Source organism: Heloderma suspectum, chromosome 3 (assembly GCF_057233095.1).
Source record: "Heloderma suspectum isolate Gila_16-S chromosome 3, 16-S_ref, whole genome shotgun sequence".
Lineage (NCBI taxonomy): Eukaryota > Metazoa > Chordata > Lepidosauria > Squamata > Helodermatidae > Heloderma > Heloderma suspectum.
The window spans coordinates 328,878,101-328,893,092 of record NC_139460.1 but is presented as its reverse complement, the minus strand read 5'-3'; the positions used below and the strand labels follow the sequence as shown (position 1 = coordinate 328,893,092).

Below are 14,992 nucleotides of genomic sequence, written 5' to 3'. Positions count from 1 at the left end.
AACGGCCCGCTGCCCGGAGTGAGGAGGCGAGCCCGCGCGCACGGCTCCTCTGCCGCAGGGCCCGGCCTCCCGGCCGCGCCGCGCGGTCGGCCTCCTCCGGGCCGGCTGGGCCACGAGGCCTGGCCCCGCGCGGTGGGGCCGTCTCTCTCCGGCGGCAGCCGAGCGCGGCAGCTCGCGGCACGCCCGCCTGGCTCCCCGAGAAGCGGCCGCCCGCTGCGCGGGGCACCGGAGCCCCTCGGGGCTCTTTGCGGGCGCCAGCCCGCTGCGCTCGGCTGGCCGTCAGCGCGCCGACGGCAGGCTCCGCTCTCTCGGCGACGGCGAGGGGGCCGCTGCGCGGGGCCGCAGGCGCGGGCCTCGGCTGCGGGGGCGGGGAAGCGGGGAAGGAGGCGGCGGCGCATGCGCGTGGCGCCTGCCGTGCAAACCCGCCGTGCGTACAACAGAGGCGGCCGAGGGGGCTGAGCGGCCAGATCGCCTGCAGCACCACAGCCGGCGGACAGCTCCTCTGCGCGGCGCGCGCGTCGGCCAGGTAACCCCGCCGGCCCCTTGCCTGCCTGCCGGCCCGCCCGCCTCCGCTTGCCCCGCTCCGGCCGCCCCGCCCCGCCCCGCCTGCCGGTGGCGCGGCTCCCCCGCCCCTGGCGCGCTGCGGGCAGCCGTGTCATGTCCTCCTCTCTGGTGCTTGCTTGCAGCCTCCGGGTGCCGGGAAAGCCCGTCCTTCGCCGAGGAGCAGCAGCAGCAGGGCGGCGGCGGCGGCGGCGCTGGTGGCGAGAGGAAGCCCCGGTGCCGGCAGCGTCCCCCGAGGCCGGCGCTCGCACCGCGGCTGCACAGCACCCGCCCGAGCAGCAGCAGCAGCCGCCGCCGCGGGAGCAGCACTGAAAGTTCTCGGCAACTTCCCGGCGCCGGGCGAGCTCCGACATGGAAGGCAAAGGTCGGTGTCGGCGGCGGCGGCTCCCGGCCCTGGGACTGCAGAGCCCGGGGAGAGCGGGCGGGCAAGGGGAGAGCCCTCCGGAGGGCGTGCGAGCGATGCCCGGCGGCGGCGGCGGCGGCGCTGGGGCTGCCGGGGCGCCGGGCATGCAGGCAGGCAGGCAGGCAGGCGCCGCCGTCCATTGCAGCAGCGGCGAGGCTGGGCGAGCCGCGCTAGCGGCGGCGCCCTCTCCGCGCCCACCGCGCGGCTCCCGCACCCGCAGCGCCGCGGCCAGCTGGAGGCCGGGTGGGCAGGCCGGGCGGCTGGCCGGGCCCCGGCGGCACCCAGGCTTCTCGGGCAAGGCAGAGGCAGCTGTCGCGCCCCTGCGAGCGCGTCGTCGCGGCCGGCCGCTGGGTTTGTAGCCGGGAGACGACCGGGACTCCTTTCCGCCCGCCCGCTTTAGTCGTGGAAAGTATTGACTTCGCGGCTTTGGGGTCCAGGCGGGGATCTCCCTGGGCTTCCGAAGGCCGAGAGCGCGGCCGTGCAGCCGCCTCCCCGTCGGCGAGGCCGCTCCTGCTGCATGCAGAGCTGGGCAGAACGTGGCTGTGATCTCGGCGGCGGCCTGGGGGAGCGCAGTGCCGAGCGCAGCGCAGGGCTCAGCCCCTCCGGAAATGGGAAAGCCTCGAAGTACGTCCAGGGGCGCACCACGGGGACCCAGTCCTACCCCCACTCGTGCATTCTTGCTCATAAGAGGGATCCCCCACCCTCACACTCACACTCGCCTGCCCGAGAGGTTTGCTGGTCCTCGGTGGCATGCGCTGAGCTCTGTGTGTGTCTTGTACACCCACAGCACACAATTCTGTTGCATTGCTAATTTTGCAGAAGTATGTGAACTGTCAAATCTCTAAATATTAATTACTGTTGGACGTTGTTAGTGGCATATCTAGGCAGCCAATCAAAAAAGATTGTAGATAGATGCTGCTCTTATTTAACACCCCCCTGCCTCCTGCAACCCCCCTCCCTTTTATTACAAGGCATCTGGGAAGGAAAAACCGATAAGGCAAGAAAAAGGAACTGGTGTACTACAGTTGAGACAGAGGCTATAATTACATATCCTGGCTTTATTTTAATAGCTGCCATGCCAATCAAAGGTGATGTGGGGATATCTTATTATAGGTGGGTGGCGGGTGGCAGCAATGGGGAAATATACCTGAGGTTGAGCACAGGCCCAGCTAAATGAATTTTTTTTGTAGGGAAAGATATTCACTACAGCACAGTTACTTCCAACACCTATGTTCAAGGCAGACTGTTTTTCCTGGTATGATGCAGGTGTGTTGTTGGTCTGCATGCTTAAAGCAATAAAAATTGGGGAAAGCTGTGGCTTACAAATAATAGCCCATGATGTGCATAGTCATGCATTACAGAAGCAGATGGATGCCTCTCTGTAGAACTGGTGATGGAGTGAGCGAGCAGCCTCAGGAATACAGGGTTCATCTTTCATTGTGTTGGCAGCCAGAGCAGAGCCATTACCAGAGATTCTGCGATAGCAGCGTGCCGTGTGCCGTTGTGTGATAGTCATCCTCTTATATCTTGAGCCGAGAGAGGGAATGAGCCATCTGGCTATGGTTTCTGCTTGGCCATCATAATTTGGTGCTCAGGACTTGTAAAGATGTGCTTTATGCAGTCAAAGTTCCCAGAGCCACTGAGTTCCCAGGGGAGAAGAGGTGGAAAACCTTTTCAGCCAGAATTTGGGTGGTGATAGATGTTCAGGGTGAGAAGACAGTTTAGTGGCAGGGTTACATGGCGAGATCCTTCAGTGCAAACTGTGTTAGATGAGGCCTTGAAGGAGATGGCTCTGGCCGACTGGTAAAGAAGGAATCCTGTGGCAACCATGGATTTTTACTGACTGCTCCAAAACAAGAAAGCAAAAGAGCCAGAGTTCCAGCCAGAGCCAAGATGGTTAAGGGCATATTTTTCTGTTCGCTGCGTGGCTTTGGTTAGTTTTAGAGAGCTAGCAAAATACTCTTGACTTCAGAAGGGAACTGGGGAGTTAAATTGTGGGAGGTTGGCAAGGAGCTGAGGTGTGTGGAAAGGATGACAGGATACTGCATCTAGTCCAGTTCCCCATGGCAGCCAGGTTTCCTTGACCAGTGATGATCAACTTTTTCAGGATTGATGACCAAACTATACATTTTTGCTATCACATATTCAAATATATAGTGAGTTATAAGGTATGGCAACTGGAAAGAATCACTACAAAAGCTGGGATTCTGTGGGACACACAGAAGGGCACCAGGGTCCACTGTAGCTTGTGAACTGCACAGGGTCCACCTCTGCCCTAGAGTTAGCCCCAGTCTTGATGGATCCCCATCTCTGCTCTCTTTCAGACTTCCAAACCACCCACCATGGCTAGGGACCAATTCATTATTCTCATACCCTTAAGAGGGATTTCGCTTAATTTTCTGCAAAATAGTGTTTGTATGGATTAGATTCTGTCTCCCTGGTTGTGGTCTATAATCCCCCTATTGTCAGTCACTGTACTTCACTTCTGGAAATCTTCAGTCTGCACCCAGGAAGCTCTGTCCTCAGGAACAGGGCTGATTTTATTCTCATTCCTAGTTCAGAAGAACTTTCCTCATAAATATGTCTATTTATCTTAAAACTTCAAAGTTAGTACATTCCACCAAGTTCTTTCTTACAAAACAGAATTGATGGTGGAGAAGGCCTCCCAAAAATCCAGCCCAATGACTCTGCTGGTCCTTGATACTTTGGTAGGGTGCAGGGACCTGTGAAACCCCCGCCACACTCGGTCCCCTTAGTGTGAAGGCAGAAGGGCTGTTTAAACAGTGGTCAGAGTGGGACCTTCACCCACAAGTATGATTCTGGCTTTGCAAATTACCTCACAGGTATGGACTGTATCATTTCACGCCACAGGAGGGGGGACTGCGAGCACATCAGACAGAAAACTGGGTTAGACCCTCCCCATGGTCCAGCTTTCCATGGGTATGGAGCTGATTTGCTTTGTTTTAACTTGGGGAACATTCTGTTTGATTTTTTTAGGTGCCATAGAGAATAATACCACCCCAACGTATGTCTCTCCCCACCATCCCGTGCATCCTAAAATGGTTTGATCTCAGGACAGAGCAGTGATGGATCTGAGCATGCAGATGAACTCTGAATGTGCTCCCGTGACACCTGGGATTTTTAGGGGGAACCCTCAGGAGGGAGCAGCTTCCAGGCAGATGTTCACCTTGCTCCCCCCCCCACTTTTTTTAAAGAAAGGAACCACTCAGGTAGATTTCCTGGGAAGTCCAGAAGGTCACACAGAAGGGACAGGAAGGAAAGATGTGAGGTGTCAACTCTGTGCTGCTCCTTTGGATGAAAGCTACACCGTGAACTCAGGCTGGTTTGTGGATCATCCCCTCTCCCCCTTGAGAAGCCTAGGTAACTGAAGGGGTTGGGGCAGCACAGCAGGTATTTCAAGCAGAGAAGTCTCAAAACCTCCCCAACTACAATTTATAAAATACTTTGGGGAAAACCATGACAGGTCAACTGATGAAAAATCGTTCTATGTTGGCTGTGCAGCTAGGAGCAAAGACAATAGAGGAAATGGCCATACAGGCAGAGGGCTTAAGGCAGCTTTCCCCAGCCTGCTGCCCTCCAGATGTATTGGACTACTGCTGGATGGGGGATGCTGGGAGTTGCAGTCCAACTCACCAGGAGGGCAGCAGGCTGGAGAAGGCTGCCTTAAGGCAAGAAGGATGGAGGCTGGCAGAAGAGAGGAGATGTTTGCAATGTGCAGACCCCCTCTCTTGTTCTGGGAGGAACCCAACCCAAGCAATGGATTGGACTTCCTGGCTATCAGGTCAGGTGTGTGTGTGTGTGTGTGTGTGTGTGTGTATGCCAGTGAAATATCTGAAGGCTTCACATTGGTCTACCTTTTTGGCCTAGCCTTAAAAGTTACAGCAGTTTTTGCTGGACTGTAGAAGAATGCAGCTTCAACCAGACACTTGCCATGATGGCTCAGCTTTACCAAGTCTAACATTCCAACATGTCTCTCTCCCCCACCCCATGCATCCTAAAAATGGTAGCATCTCAGGACAACGGAGTAGTGATGGATCTGAGTCTGGAGATGAACTGAATGCACTCCCATGACATACCCAGGTTTTGAAGGGAGATTAAGGGATACCTCGGTCTTTTGTCAGGGCCTTCGGTTGGACCCAAAAACAAGTGATCAAGAAGGAAAGCAAACCTTAAGCCCTGATCCTAGTGGCTAATTTTATGGTAATGGCTATAGCAATTTGAAGGAGCCAGAGTCTGACAGTGTTAACTGTGTTTACCTTCACAAGAGCCCTACAAGGTGGGACTCAAAACTTACCTGGGTCATATCTAAGTCCAGCACGCTATCCTCCAGGCAAAATGGTATGCAAAGGTCCTTCACGTTACTGCAAATGAGTTAGCGGAATTCCATGTCTGAAAGCAGAATTGCACATCTGCAGGCATATGAACAAACAGTAGAAGCAGAGCAAACGGAATCAAGGTTTGGGGTTAGTTTTCATCACGTAAAGTGAAACTAATTAATGCGTTAAGCATGAGCTCAGCTCAGCATCAGCAGAGAGGTCAACAACCAACCATGAGACAGTGTCATCCCGCAAGGTCAGGCAGCCTGCCCTCCATGCAATGGAGCCATGGAAACAGCAGGATGTCAGCAAGGAGGCTCAGGGGAGGCACTCCGCTAAGTTCTTTGCACTCTGTCTGGCCTACCCCTTTTCTTCTGGGTTGAGCATCCTGGGTTATTTTATTTTATTTTATTCCACCAGCATTTCCTGCCTTTTCCCCTTGTGGGCAGGACCATTTCTTTCATTGATTGTACAGTGCCTGATGATGATGATGATGATGAAGGTGGTGGCTGACAATGAGAAGGCAACCCTCCTCCTACTTACTTAACCTCTAATTAGGATCTGTTGCTGCTAAGTGCTGTACTGAATGGATAAGTGACACCATCACCACCCAGAGGGCTTAGGACCTAACTAGACATTATGTGGGAGATCCGTGACTTTCTTCTTCTAACAGCAGTTGTGTGTGTGTGTGTGTGTGATTAGGATTGGGTCATGGAGCAGGGCAATGCTAGCCATTTCCTCTCATGCTGTGGCCCTAATCCAACCCCTGCCCCCTGCCCCAGCTGCTATGAGCTGTGGAAGGGAAAATATACAAGTGTGGAGGGGTCAGAGAAATGGATCTGAGGATGTAGGCAGAGGCTGGGGAGTTCTGAAAACTAAGGACTAGAAACTTGAAGTTAATATGAAGTGTGACTTGCAGTAAGCAGAGACAGGGACAGAGCTCCAGGAATAGAAAAAGGATCTGTGGAGGATAAAAGTGTCTTTCTCAGGCCACTGACATCTCCTACTAGCCATCACTGCTAGTTCTGGGGCATTGAGGGGGGAAGAAGTGGAGCATGGCATTTAAAGAAAACAGCCCAGAATTTCCCGGCATACCTCAGGGTCTCTTCTGTCTGTACAGGCCCCTCCAGCCCTGTCTCTTTCCTTGTTTTGGCACCACTGTACAAATAGGGGCCAGTGAGATAAAAAAGCTGCTCTGGTCTAAGTCGAAAGGTGGGGTGCTCTGAGAGTCAATGTGATGGAGTCATTAAGAGTGTCAGATTAAGGCTGAGGAAACCTGGGTTCAAATCCCCACTCAACCATGGAGTGGTCTGGGTGACCTTGGGCCAGGTACTATCTCTCAGCCTAATCTACCTCACTGGGTTGTTGTGCAGATAAAATCAGCATGGGAGAGGAGCATGTACACCTCCCTGAGCTCCTTAAAGGAAGGGAATAATAATAATAATAATAATAATAATAATAATAATAATAATAATAATAATATAACAACAAATGTTTGAAATTGTTGGCTTATATATCCCCCCCACCCCTGTAGAATCCATAGTCTACCAATGGTGTCAGAACAGCAACATCATAGACTCCTGGGACTGGGGAAGGAGCCAGGGGGGCTTGGTTCAGTCAATGAGCAGAGAACTCTGAGCCAGCAGAATTCCTCATGAGTGTACATTTATTTTTGCTGTCAATAAATGCCAGAAAATGTCATTTCCCCAACAGCTGTAAGATTAGTGCAGGGCAGGGGGGGCACGGGGGGTGGACAGAGAGGCAATCCACTGACGAGAAGTGAAACGCATAGCTCAGTAAAGCAATAGATACTACATTTATAAGCCGAAAAGCACAGCTTTTCAAAATCGGGGGACATTGACCCAGTTTTGTGATTCTGTGGCCAACGCCCATTCATTTCAATGGGGCGTGCAGGAAATGGTCACATTTAGGGTAAAGCCCTTGCTCCGTTGGCTGTGAGGCAGCTCACTAGGGCCATCTTCTCTCTCAGCCTAATTGGCCTCACAGTGGCCCCTTAGCTGCTCTGTCGCAATTACTCCCTTCCTTTCCCGGTCCCTGCATATCCAGTACAGCTGCATCAGAGTGCAGAAGGAGTCAAGTTTTAGACAACTTTTTGCCCCTCTTAGCTCTGAGAGCCCCTTTCAGCATTTTCTTCTCTTTTCACACTCCTTGGACTGCATTTAAGAATCACTGAAATGACAGGATCTGGTATTTATTTATTATGTTGTCTGTTTCACCAATCCATTTGTCATTCCTGCCCCATGGTTGGTCCTCACTCAAGTCGTCTTTCCTACCTTTGCCTTCTCTGGCCCATTTTTTAAATGACTTCTTCTTCTTCGTCTTCTTCTTCTTCTTCTTCTTCTTCTTCTTCTTCTTCTTCTTCCCTTCCACAAGATGTAGTGATGGCCATCAACTATCAGCTACTAGTTCTGATGGCCATGTGCTACCTCCATTATCACATACGTTATGCCTAGGTACACCAGTTGCTGGGGAACATGGGCTGGCACTCAGGTCCTGTTTGTGGGTTTTCTGTGGAGAGCTGGTTGGCCACTGTATGATTAGAATGCTGAACTAGATGAAACCTTGGACTGAGCCAGCATCAAGGCACTTTTTATCTCCTTCTCCTTCCCTTTCCTCCCTCCCCTGGGGAAGATCTGTCCTCCAGGTATATCATGGAGGTCCTTCCCCTTTATTAGCTAGAACTGAGTAAACTTGCTGATGAGAGATGAGCGATGGATGAGGCTGTACATTTGTTGTGGGCTGATGTTGCAGGATGACTTTCTGGTGAGAGGGAATGGCGTGTTTGCTCAGCAGAGTTGAGAGACAAAGGAAGGGCAAAGGCAGGCAAGTGCAGGGCTGAACCAGAAGGTTTGGAGGCTGTTGCTGGTCTTTTGCTCTGGCCAGATTGTTTTTTGTGTTTTTTGTTTGGCATGGAAACGTCACTATAGCATCCCCTCTTGTTCATTAGCTGTCGGCATCTTAGCCTGACTTTGGGGAGTGGGTGATCTTTTTGCCCCCCGCCCATTTCTTTTTGGGATTTGTTTTTATTTGTTCTCCTCTGCCTCATATTTGATACATAAAGTTAATTTGCTGGATGATTCTGCCCAAAGGATTTATGAAGAGCTGCCTACAGCATTCAATGTTTTACTGACACAACACGAACACGTGTGTGTGTGTGTGTGTATGAGGGTGGGGAACTTTTCTGGTTTTAAATAATTAGTAATACATTATTCACACATAAACATTTTTCCTGAAAGGACTAAGAGAAGAACCAACCTCCTTGGAGGAGTGGAAGAGTATGGGTCAACCTTTTTTGTGCAAAATTGGCCAATAGTGGGAACCCAGCTGGCTGGTGGGCTAGAGGATAGTATCTAAACTGGGGCAGAAGGATCGTAGCTCACTGACAGATACATGCTCTGTACACAAAAGGTCCTGGGTTCAAGCCCAGGTATCTCCAGGTAGGGCTGGGAAAGACGTGTGCCTGAAACCCTGGGGAGCTGCTGCCAGCCACTGTAAGCAATATGGAACTAGGTGGCCGAAGACTCTGCCTCAGGATAGGGCAGCTTCCAATGTCCCTGTGACTAGGTCAATGGAGTCCATACCTTAAGCCAGTTTTAGGGGTGGGCCATGTTCTGAGGCCATTAGCCACGCTGAAGAAGCCTGTTTCAAAGCAAGGCAAAGTGGGCAATGAGAAACAGGAGCTGAAGGAATAAGGCCTCCTATGGCAGTGACAGAGAGTCAGGACTAGGAGCTGCCAGATGCTGCATTGACCAGAGGGACTGATGCCCCTGCAGGAAATTTCCTCTGCCCGCCCTGCCCCACCTGGGCATATCATCTATTAGAAACCAATTGAGTTGCCCTGCCCCTAATTCACTTAAATGGTGGGCATAGGGAGACCAAATGCACAAAGGCCTTTCTCACATGGTGAGTTCTCCTAGACCAGCCTTCCCCACCCTGGTGCTGTCCAGGTGTGAGGGACTACAGCTTCCATCACCCCAGAATAACTGGGAAGGCTGTACTTGATATGCCAAGGGGAAGTGTACCACAGGGAGTGCAACATCTTTATGTGTGTATTTCGTGCACGTGTAAACGGCTTCCCTTTCAGCAATAAAGATCCCGAGGCAGTTCAAAGGAAACATCCTTCCTGCAGCTGAAGAAAACCAGTGGTTGTCTGTGGGGAAGGGCCACCGTGGCTAGGGGTGGAGCCCCTGCTTTGCACGCAGGAGGTCCCGGGCTCCACCCCAGGCAGCACCTCCAGTCAAGATGATCAGGCCAGGCGGCAGGGAAGACATCTCCCCGAGACTCCGGACAGCCACTGGCGGTCAGAGGAGACCAGACTGGGCTAGGCGGACCAGTGGTCTGATGGTGTGAGGCAGCCTCGTAGGTTCCTCCCTAACAGCCGTTAAATGCACTCCCCTGAAAATGCCATCAAAAGCCTGTTTCCATAGGCCTTCTGTGCACGCAAAGAAACAGAAAGGCCTAATTATATCACTCCCACCATCCAAAGCAAGGTCCCCCAGCCGCTCAGGCTAGACCAGCTCTAACCCAGAACAATACCTGTATCAGACATCCAGCCAACCAGACTAGAAAAGAGTGGGGAGGGGAGCATGTACGGATACTTCCCAAGACTTCCGTGCTAGGCTATGCTGGGCCCTGGGCTTGGGTTGAGGAGGGAGCCCTGGCTCGTGCCAGCACTGAGTCATAGGCAGCGTTGGAACCAGGCCCCAACAGGGGTCCAGCAAAGGGGAAGTCCCAGAGCGCTTGGTTGTCAACAACTAGTCAGTCTGTTTGGGCCGATAGCTCAGTCTCCAGCAGGATGTTCTGCTCTGGAGTGGAAACCTGCCAGCATGACATGAACAGAAACAGGGGCAAGCTTGTATTGCTGCAGTCCCCATGCCAAGGATTAATGCCCAAGCGCCTGTCCCTGCAGTTGCATGCTACCAAAGCCTCAACTCCGCCTTCGGCATGCTGGGTTCATGGACTCCGCAAGTGCGTGCGCGCGTGCCTGCGTGTGTGTGCATGCACACGTGCACTTATGCTCCTGGTCATGTGCATGGAGAGCAGCTTCATGTAAACAAAAGAACAGGAGCATAATGCTGCTGCTCCATCCAGCGCGGAGGCCTTGTGGGTGGTGGAATGCTGGGCACCTGTCGGGGTCTCTGCACACAGGGCAGAATGCTGCATCTGGCTTTATGTTCCATTTGTTTATTTTTGCTTCCTAGGTGGGTTTTAAAAAAATTGCATTTAATGGATGGGTTTTGCGTATGATCTGGAAATAAGTGATGGGTCCACCTTCTTCCGAAGGAGGCACTGAAGTCAAAGATACACCTTACGGTCAGGTCTGCCTGCAGGGAGAGCATTATGCACATACGTCGATGAATGAGCACAGTGAGCGAGAGAAGGGAAACGTGTAGTTGCCTGTATATGCTTGAACCCATATTTTGTAGATAGGCGTATGTCTCTGGCAGAATGTGAGGGTGGACATTCACGTTTTCAGCAGACCCCTCCAAATTTTGTCTTTGTTGCTCACCCTCTCCCTGCAACCTCAGAGCCCTCAAGATCTTGGCTTCTGCAACACCTCACAGTGAATTTGTCATGTCATAAACCACAGTATCACGAGTGGTGTCTTCCAGAGCAAGTAGGGGAAAAAGAAAGAAATCTCCATACAGATAGTTAAAGATTTGCGTGTACTACAAAACAGCAGAAAAGAGACACAACCACAAGGATGGAGGAAAAAGCCACAGTGTATTGGATACCTGCAATTTTTACTCCACTTTAGCTTTCATTTATGGCACAGTAGCAGAACTCCTGCGATGGAGTGAGTCCTTCCCCCCCCCCCCATATCACCTCAAAATGGGGACTCACAATACTGGCAGGAATAGGTGGATGTTAGAAAAGGGACTATTGATGTTTTGTGAGCTGCCCAGAGAACATTAGTTATTGGGTGGATTAGAAATGTAATAAATGAAATAAATAAATGTTTTGAGGGTTGTGGAGTTCCTTAACGTGGGTTGGACAACACCCTGCTCCCGGAAGTAGGACTCTTGTGTCGCCCCTGTGGGAATGGTGCTGGGATGGAACCTTTGCTTTGCTACTTTCGGCGAGTGCCAAGTCTCCCATGCAGGTCACTGTGGACTGAGCTGAGCAGGAGTGCGGAGATGGAGGTCTCCTTGGGTCTTGTGCCAGAGACCTTCCAGAGTGGGTTGCACCTTTTGTCGTAATGGCTTTAGTCCTGGGCTGAGTGCCTGCAACTCCTGTGGATGTCGGTCATCATTGTGCATGGTAACTCTGCAGAACTGTTGCCTGTATATGCTTGAACCCATATTTTGTAGATAGGCGTATGTCTCTGGCAGAATGTGAGAGTGGACGTTCACGTTTTCAGCAGACCCCTCCAAATTTTGTCTCTGTTGCTCACCCTCTCCCTGCAACCTCAGAGCCCTCCAGATCTTGGCTCAAAGCTTTTAGGTCAATGTTCCCCAACCTGGAGTCCTCCAGGTGTGTTGGAGTACCATCCCTATCATTCCCAGCTGGCAGGTCACCGGGCAACCTCCGTACCTGCTTTGAGCCCAAGTTACAAGGCATCCCAATGCATAAATAATTTCAACAATATTCAGCAACAGTGAGACATGTAGATACAATGGCTTTGAAATGTGTTTTGGAAAGGGCTTTCAAGCAAGTTGGCAGTGCCAGAATCCCATGTAGTTTATGCCATTTGGGCAGCTGCAAAGAGATCCAGCAACAGGAAGCTGAAGAAAATGTTCCTCTTATAGTATGCACCAGTGTGTGCTAGACTCTGTACAAAACAGAAGCAAAATGGTCTCCCTGTGGGACTGTGGTTATTGTAGTGTGTAAAGGGTGGGCTATCCGCCATTCTGGATTTGAACAGAGGTCTCTAGAAATGTGGCAGTTAAAAGTCAAATGGCCTGCTGGATTTTGTGCCAAGCTGTTTTCAGCCCGCATTCCCTGGGAGAGCATCCTGTGATGAACTAGGGTGGAGGGGAGGCCTTGGTCTACTAGGGCAAGGGGCAGGAAATTAGGGGGGTCGGTTAGCAGCAGCAAATGGGAGGCTGCTGGGGTCCAGGAGGAGCAGGCGGAGTGTGGCTTTTGCACAAAGGAGGGGAGCTGTTCCAGGCAAGGGGATAGGGAAGAGCAGCATGGCAAAAGACATAAAGGGAGACAGGGAGATGGAGGTCAAGTGAGCAGTGACAGCCTGCTTGGCTAGACTGGAGAGAAGGAGGATGAAGTCAGTCCATGGAGCCAGCAAAACATAGATGGGTAGAGGAGCAGGGAGCTGATGCTGTGGAGAAAGGAGACGAGGAGATGGAGGCAGGAACCCAGTGAAGGGAGAGCGCACAAGGCCTGTTTTGGCCAAAGCCTCTGGCTTGGAACAGGGCAGTTAGAAGCCAGCAAGGAGGAAACAGGAATCGTCCATGCGAGAATGGGAAGGGAGGAGTGCAAGGAAGAAATGCCCATAGTTTTCCAGTTTAGGTCAGTGCTACTCTAATGGACAGAGATCTGAGTTTCACTGGATCTGAGGAGGGGCAGAGGAGCAATAGCACTCCGGACTGCAGAGGAAAGCAGGTTACTCACATTGGCTGGGTGTATTCTGGACCAGAAGACTTAAGAGCAATGCCAGCTCGCTGGGATCTGTGGATGGAGGGCTGCCAGGTGAGCAAAAAGAGACACCCCTCTTTTCTTTCTGCCACCGAAGTCAGCCCTCCCCAGTCCAGTGACCTTCAGATGTTCTGATCCTCAATGCCTCTCAGCCTGCATGGCCAGCAATCAGGAACCCTCAGTGTTATTGAGAACATCTGGAGTGTCCCAGGTTGGGGAAAGCTGACCTGTCCAGCCATGACCATGAATGCTTCAAATATCATGGCAGCAAATGTCTTTGCCTCGGACCCGGACCAGTGCTCATCTGTGAATGTAGGAGGCTGCTGGCTACACAGTTGACAACTGGTCAATCTTGCCCAGCCAATTCAGCTAACAGCTTCCCCAGTTTTGCTGCCCAAGTTGGTGATGTAATCTGGGATCTTCTTCATGCAAAGCATGTGCTTTACCATGACAGAGCAATGGGCTCTCCCCTTCTGGGCCCTCCCCTTCTGGTTGGCCTCTGCCCCAAGGATCTTCTTGTCACATACGCTTTTCCTGTGGCTCTAATGTTCTGTCTCCTCAGAGTTTCAGCTCCTTTCTTCTTGTTTTGCCCTTGCTTTACTTTTCTGCTTGCCTCCAGCATAGGAACATGGGAAGCTACCTTAACTCGAGTCAGACCCTGGGTTCATCTAGGCCAGTATTGTCAACGCTGCTTTCAGGCAGGAATTCCTTCAGCCCTACCTGGAAATGCTGGGGATACAGCCTGGAACCTTCTGCATGCAAAGCAGGGGCTCTACCACTGAGCCATGGCTCCAGCTCCACCAGTTACCCACTAAATACTTTCTTTATTTTTTTCTCTTCCTCTTAACATCCCCCCTTTCAGGGTCTTTCACCCACCTCTCAACTGCTCATGGGGAGTATAAAGTAGACCAAGTAAAGATCTAAGGAAGCAAAGAGTGGTACATTATAGATCAACCACCAAAACCCACATTCAGTCACCCAAGTGAGGCCAAATGACATTCCCTGTCCTCTGGAATGGTGGTGCAACCATCTGCAGGGTGACATTCCCTGTTGAATTGACCAATAGCTTAAAGAGGATATGCAAGCTTTTGGGTTTCACAGAGTCCATCTTCTCTAGGCCAAGGGAGTGCCGATGGGACAAAAAGGGTGGAGCAAGAGCTGGTTTAGGTTACTGGTAGGGGGCAGGAATGTCTGCTTTTTTGGGTCGAGCTTATGGAATTGGCTGAATTGCCCAAGAAATGCAATGAGAAACAGAAGGCTGCCTCCTTGTTGGGCTTTCATAACAAACTTAGCACATATATCAGAAGAAGAGAAAAGAAAAAAGTCATTGCTAGCTGGAGCTGAAAAAATGCAGGGCATTCAGGTTCAGGCACCTCATCCTAGGTGCAGCTGGTGGCCCTCCAAGCCAAATACAGCCCAGCAGCCATGCAGGAGGCCCACGAGGGGCTCAGTGGACCTCTTGCTTTCCCCATCTTCCTGGAGCCACAAAACAAGCGTGCATCCATGCGTCATGGCCCTGGCTACTGGTCTGCATTCAGTTTGTGGGGTCAGGATGCGAAGCCCTTGGGCTAGCCTTCCGTCCCACAAGGGTGTGCTTTGTGCGTGGATGGTGTCGCTTCGGCTGGCATCCTCCTTCCTCTTGCTGCAGAATTCTTGTTTGGCTTCCTTTTGGGAGCCAAACGTGATCCCTTCTGCCGCGAATGCGAATATTAGCTTTGGCTGTCCGGGTCGCGTATAGCCAAGAAGGAATCGAAAGGAACAGCCATGCCTGTTTGCCATTTGTCTTGGCCAAGTGACAGACAAAAGAGATATAACAGAGATATTTTTGCCTGTGGCATTCACATTCATTCCAGCATCAAGGATTTAGAGGGTTTTGTTGCAGCTGTTTGATTGGGGACAACAGGGGGCACAGGAAATGAGCTTGAACCTCCACAGGCAGCAAAGGCTCTATCATACCACCTTCTCCAGGTCTTTTAAAAATTATTCTCCCTTTCTCTCCAGCCTCAACTTTTCTCTTTAGACTCGAAAGCCAAAAGAGGCAGGCATGAAGAAATCCCTCCTTTTTTGTACCATGTGC

General features: G+C 51.8%; 1 protein-coding gene across 1 annotated transcript in view; it reads left to right on the top strand.

The window, feature by feature from the left end:
• The first annotated feature begins 427 nt into the window (after nt 1–427).
• FGF12 (fibroblast growth factor 12) overlaps nt 428–14,992 on the top strand; it is a 336,785-nt gene continuing 322,220 nt past the window's right edge. The window contains exons 1-2 of the mRNA XM_084847822.1: nt 428–526; nt 687–925. Of these exons, the coding sequence (XP_084703948.1) occupies nt 913–925 (13 nt within the window). The 5' untranslated portion in view covers nt 428–526; nt 687–912. The remainder of the gene's footprint in view (nt 527–686; nt 926–14,992) is intronic.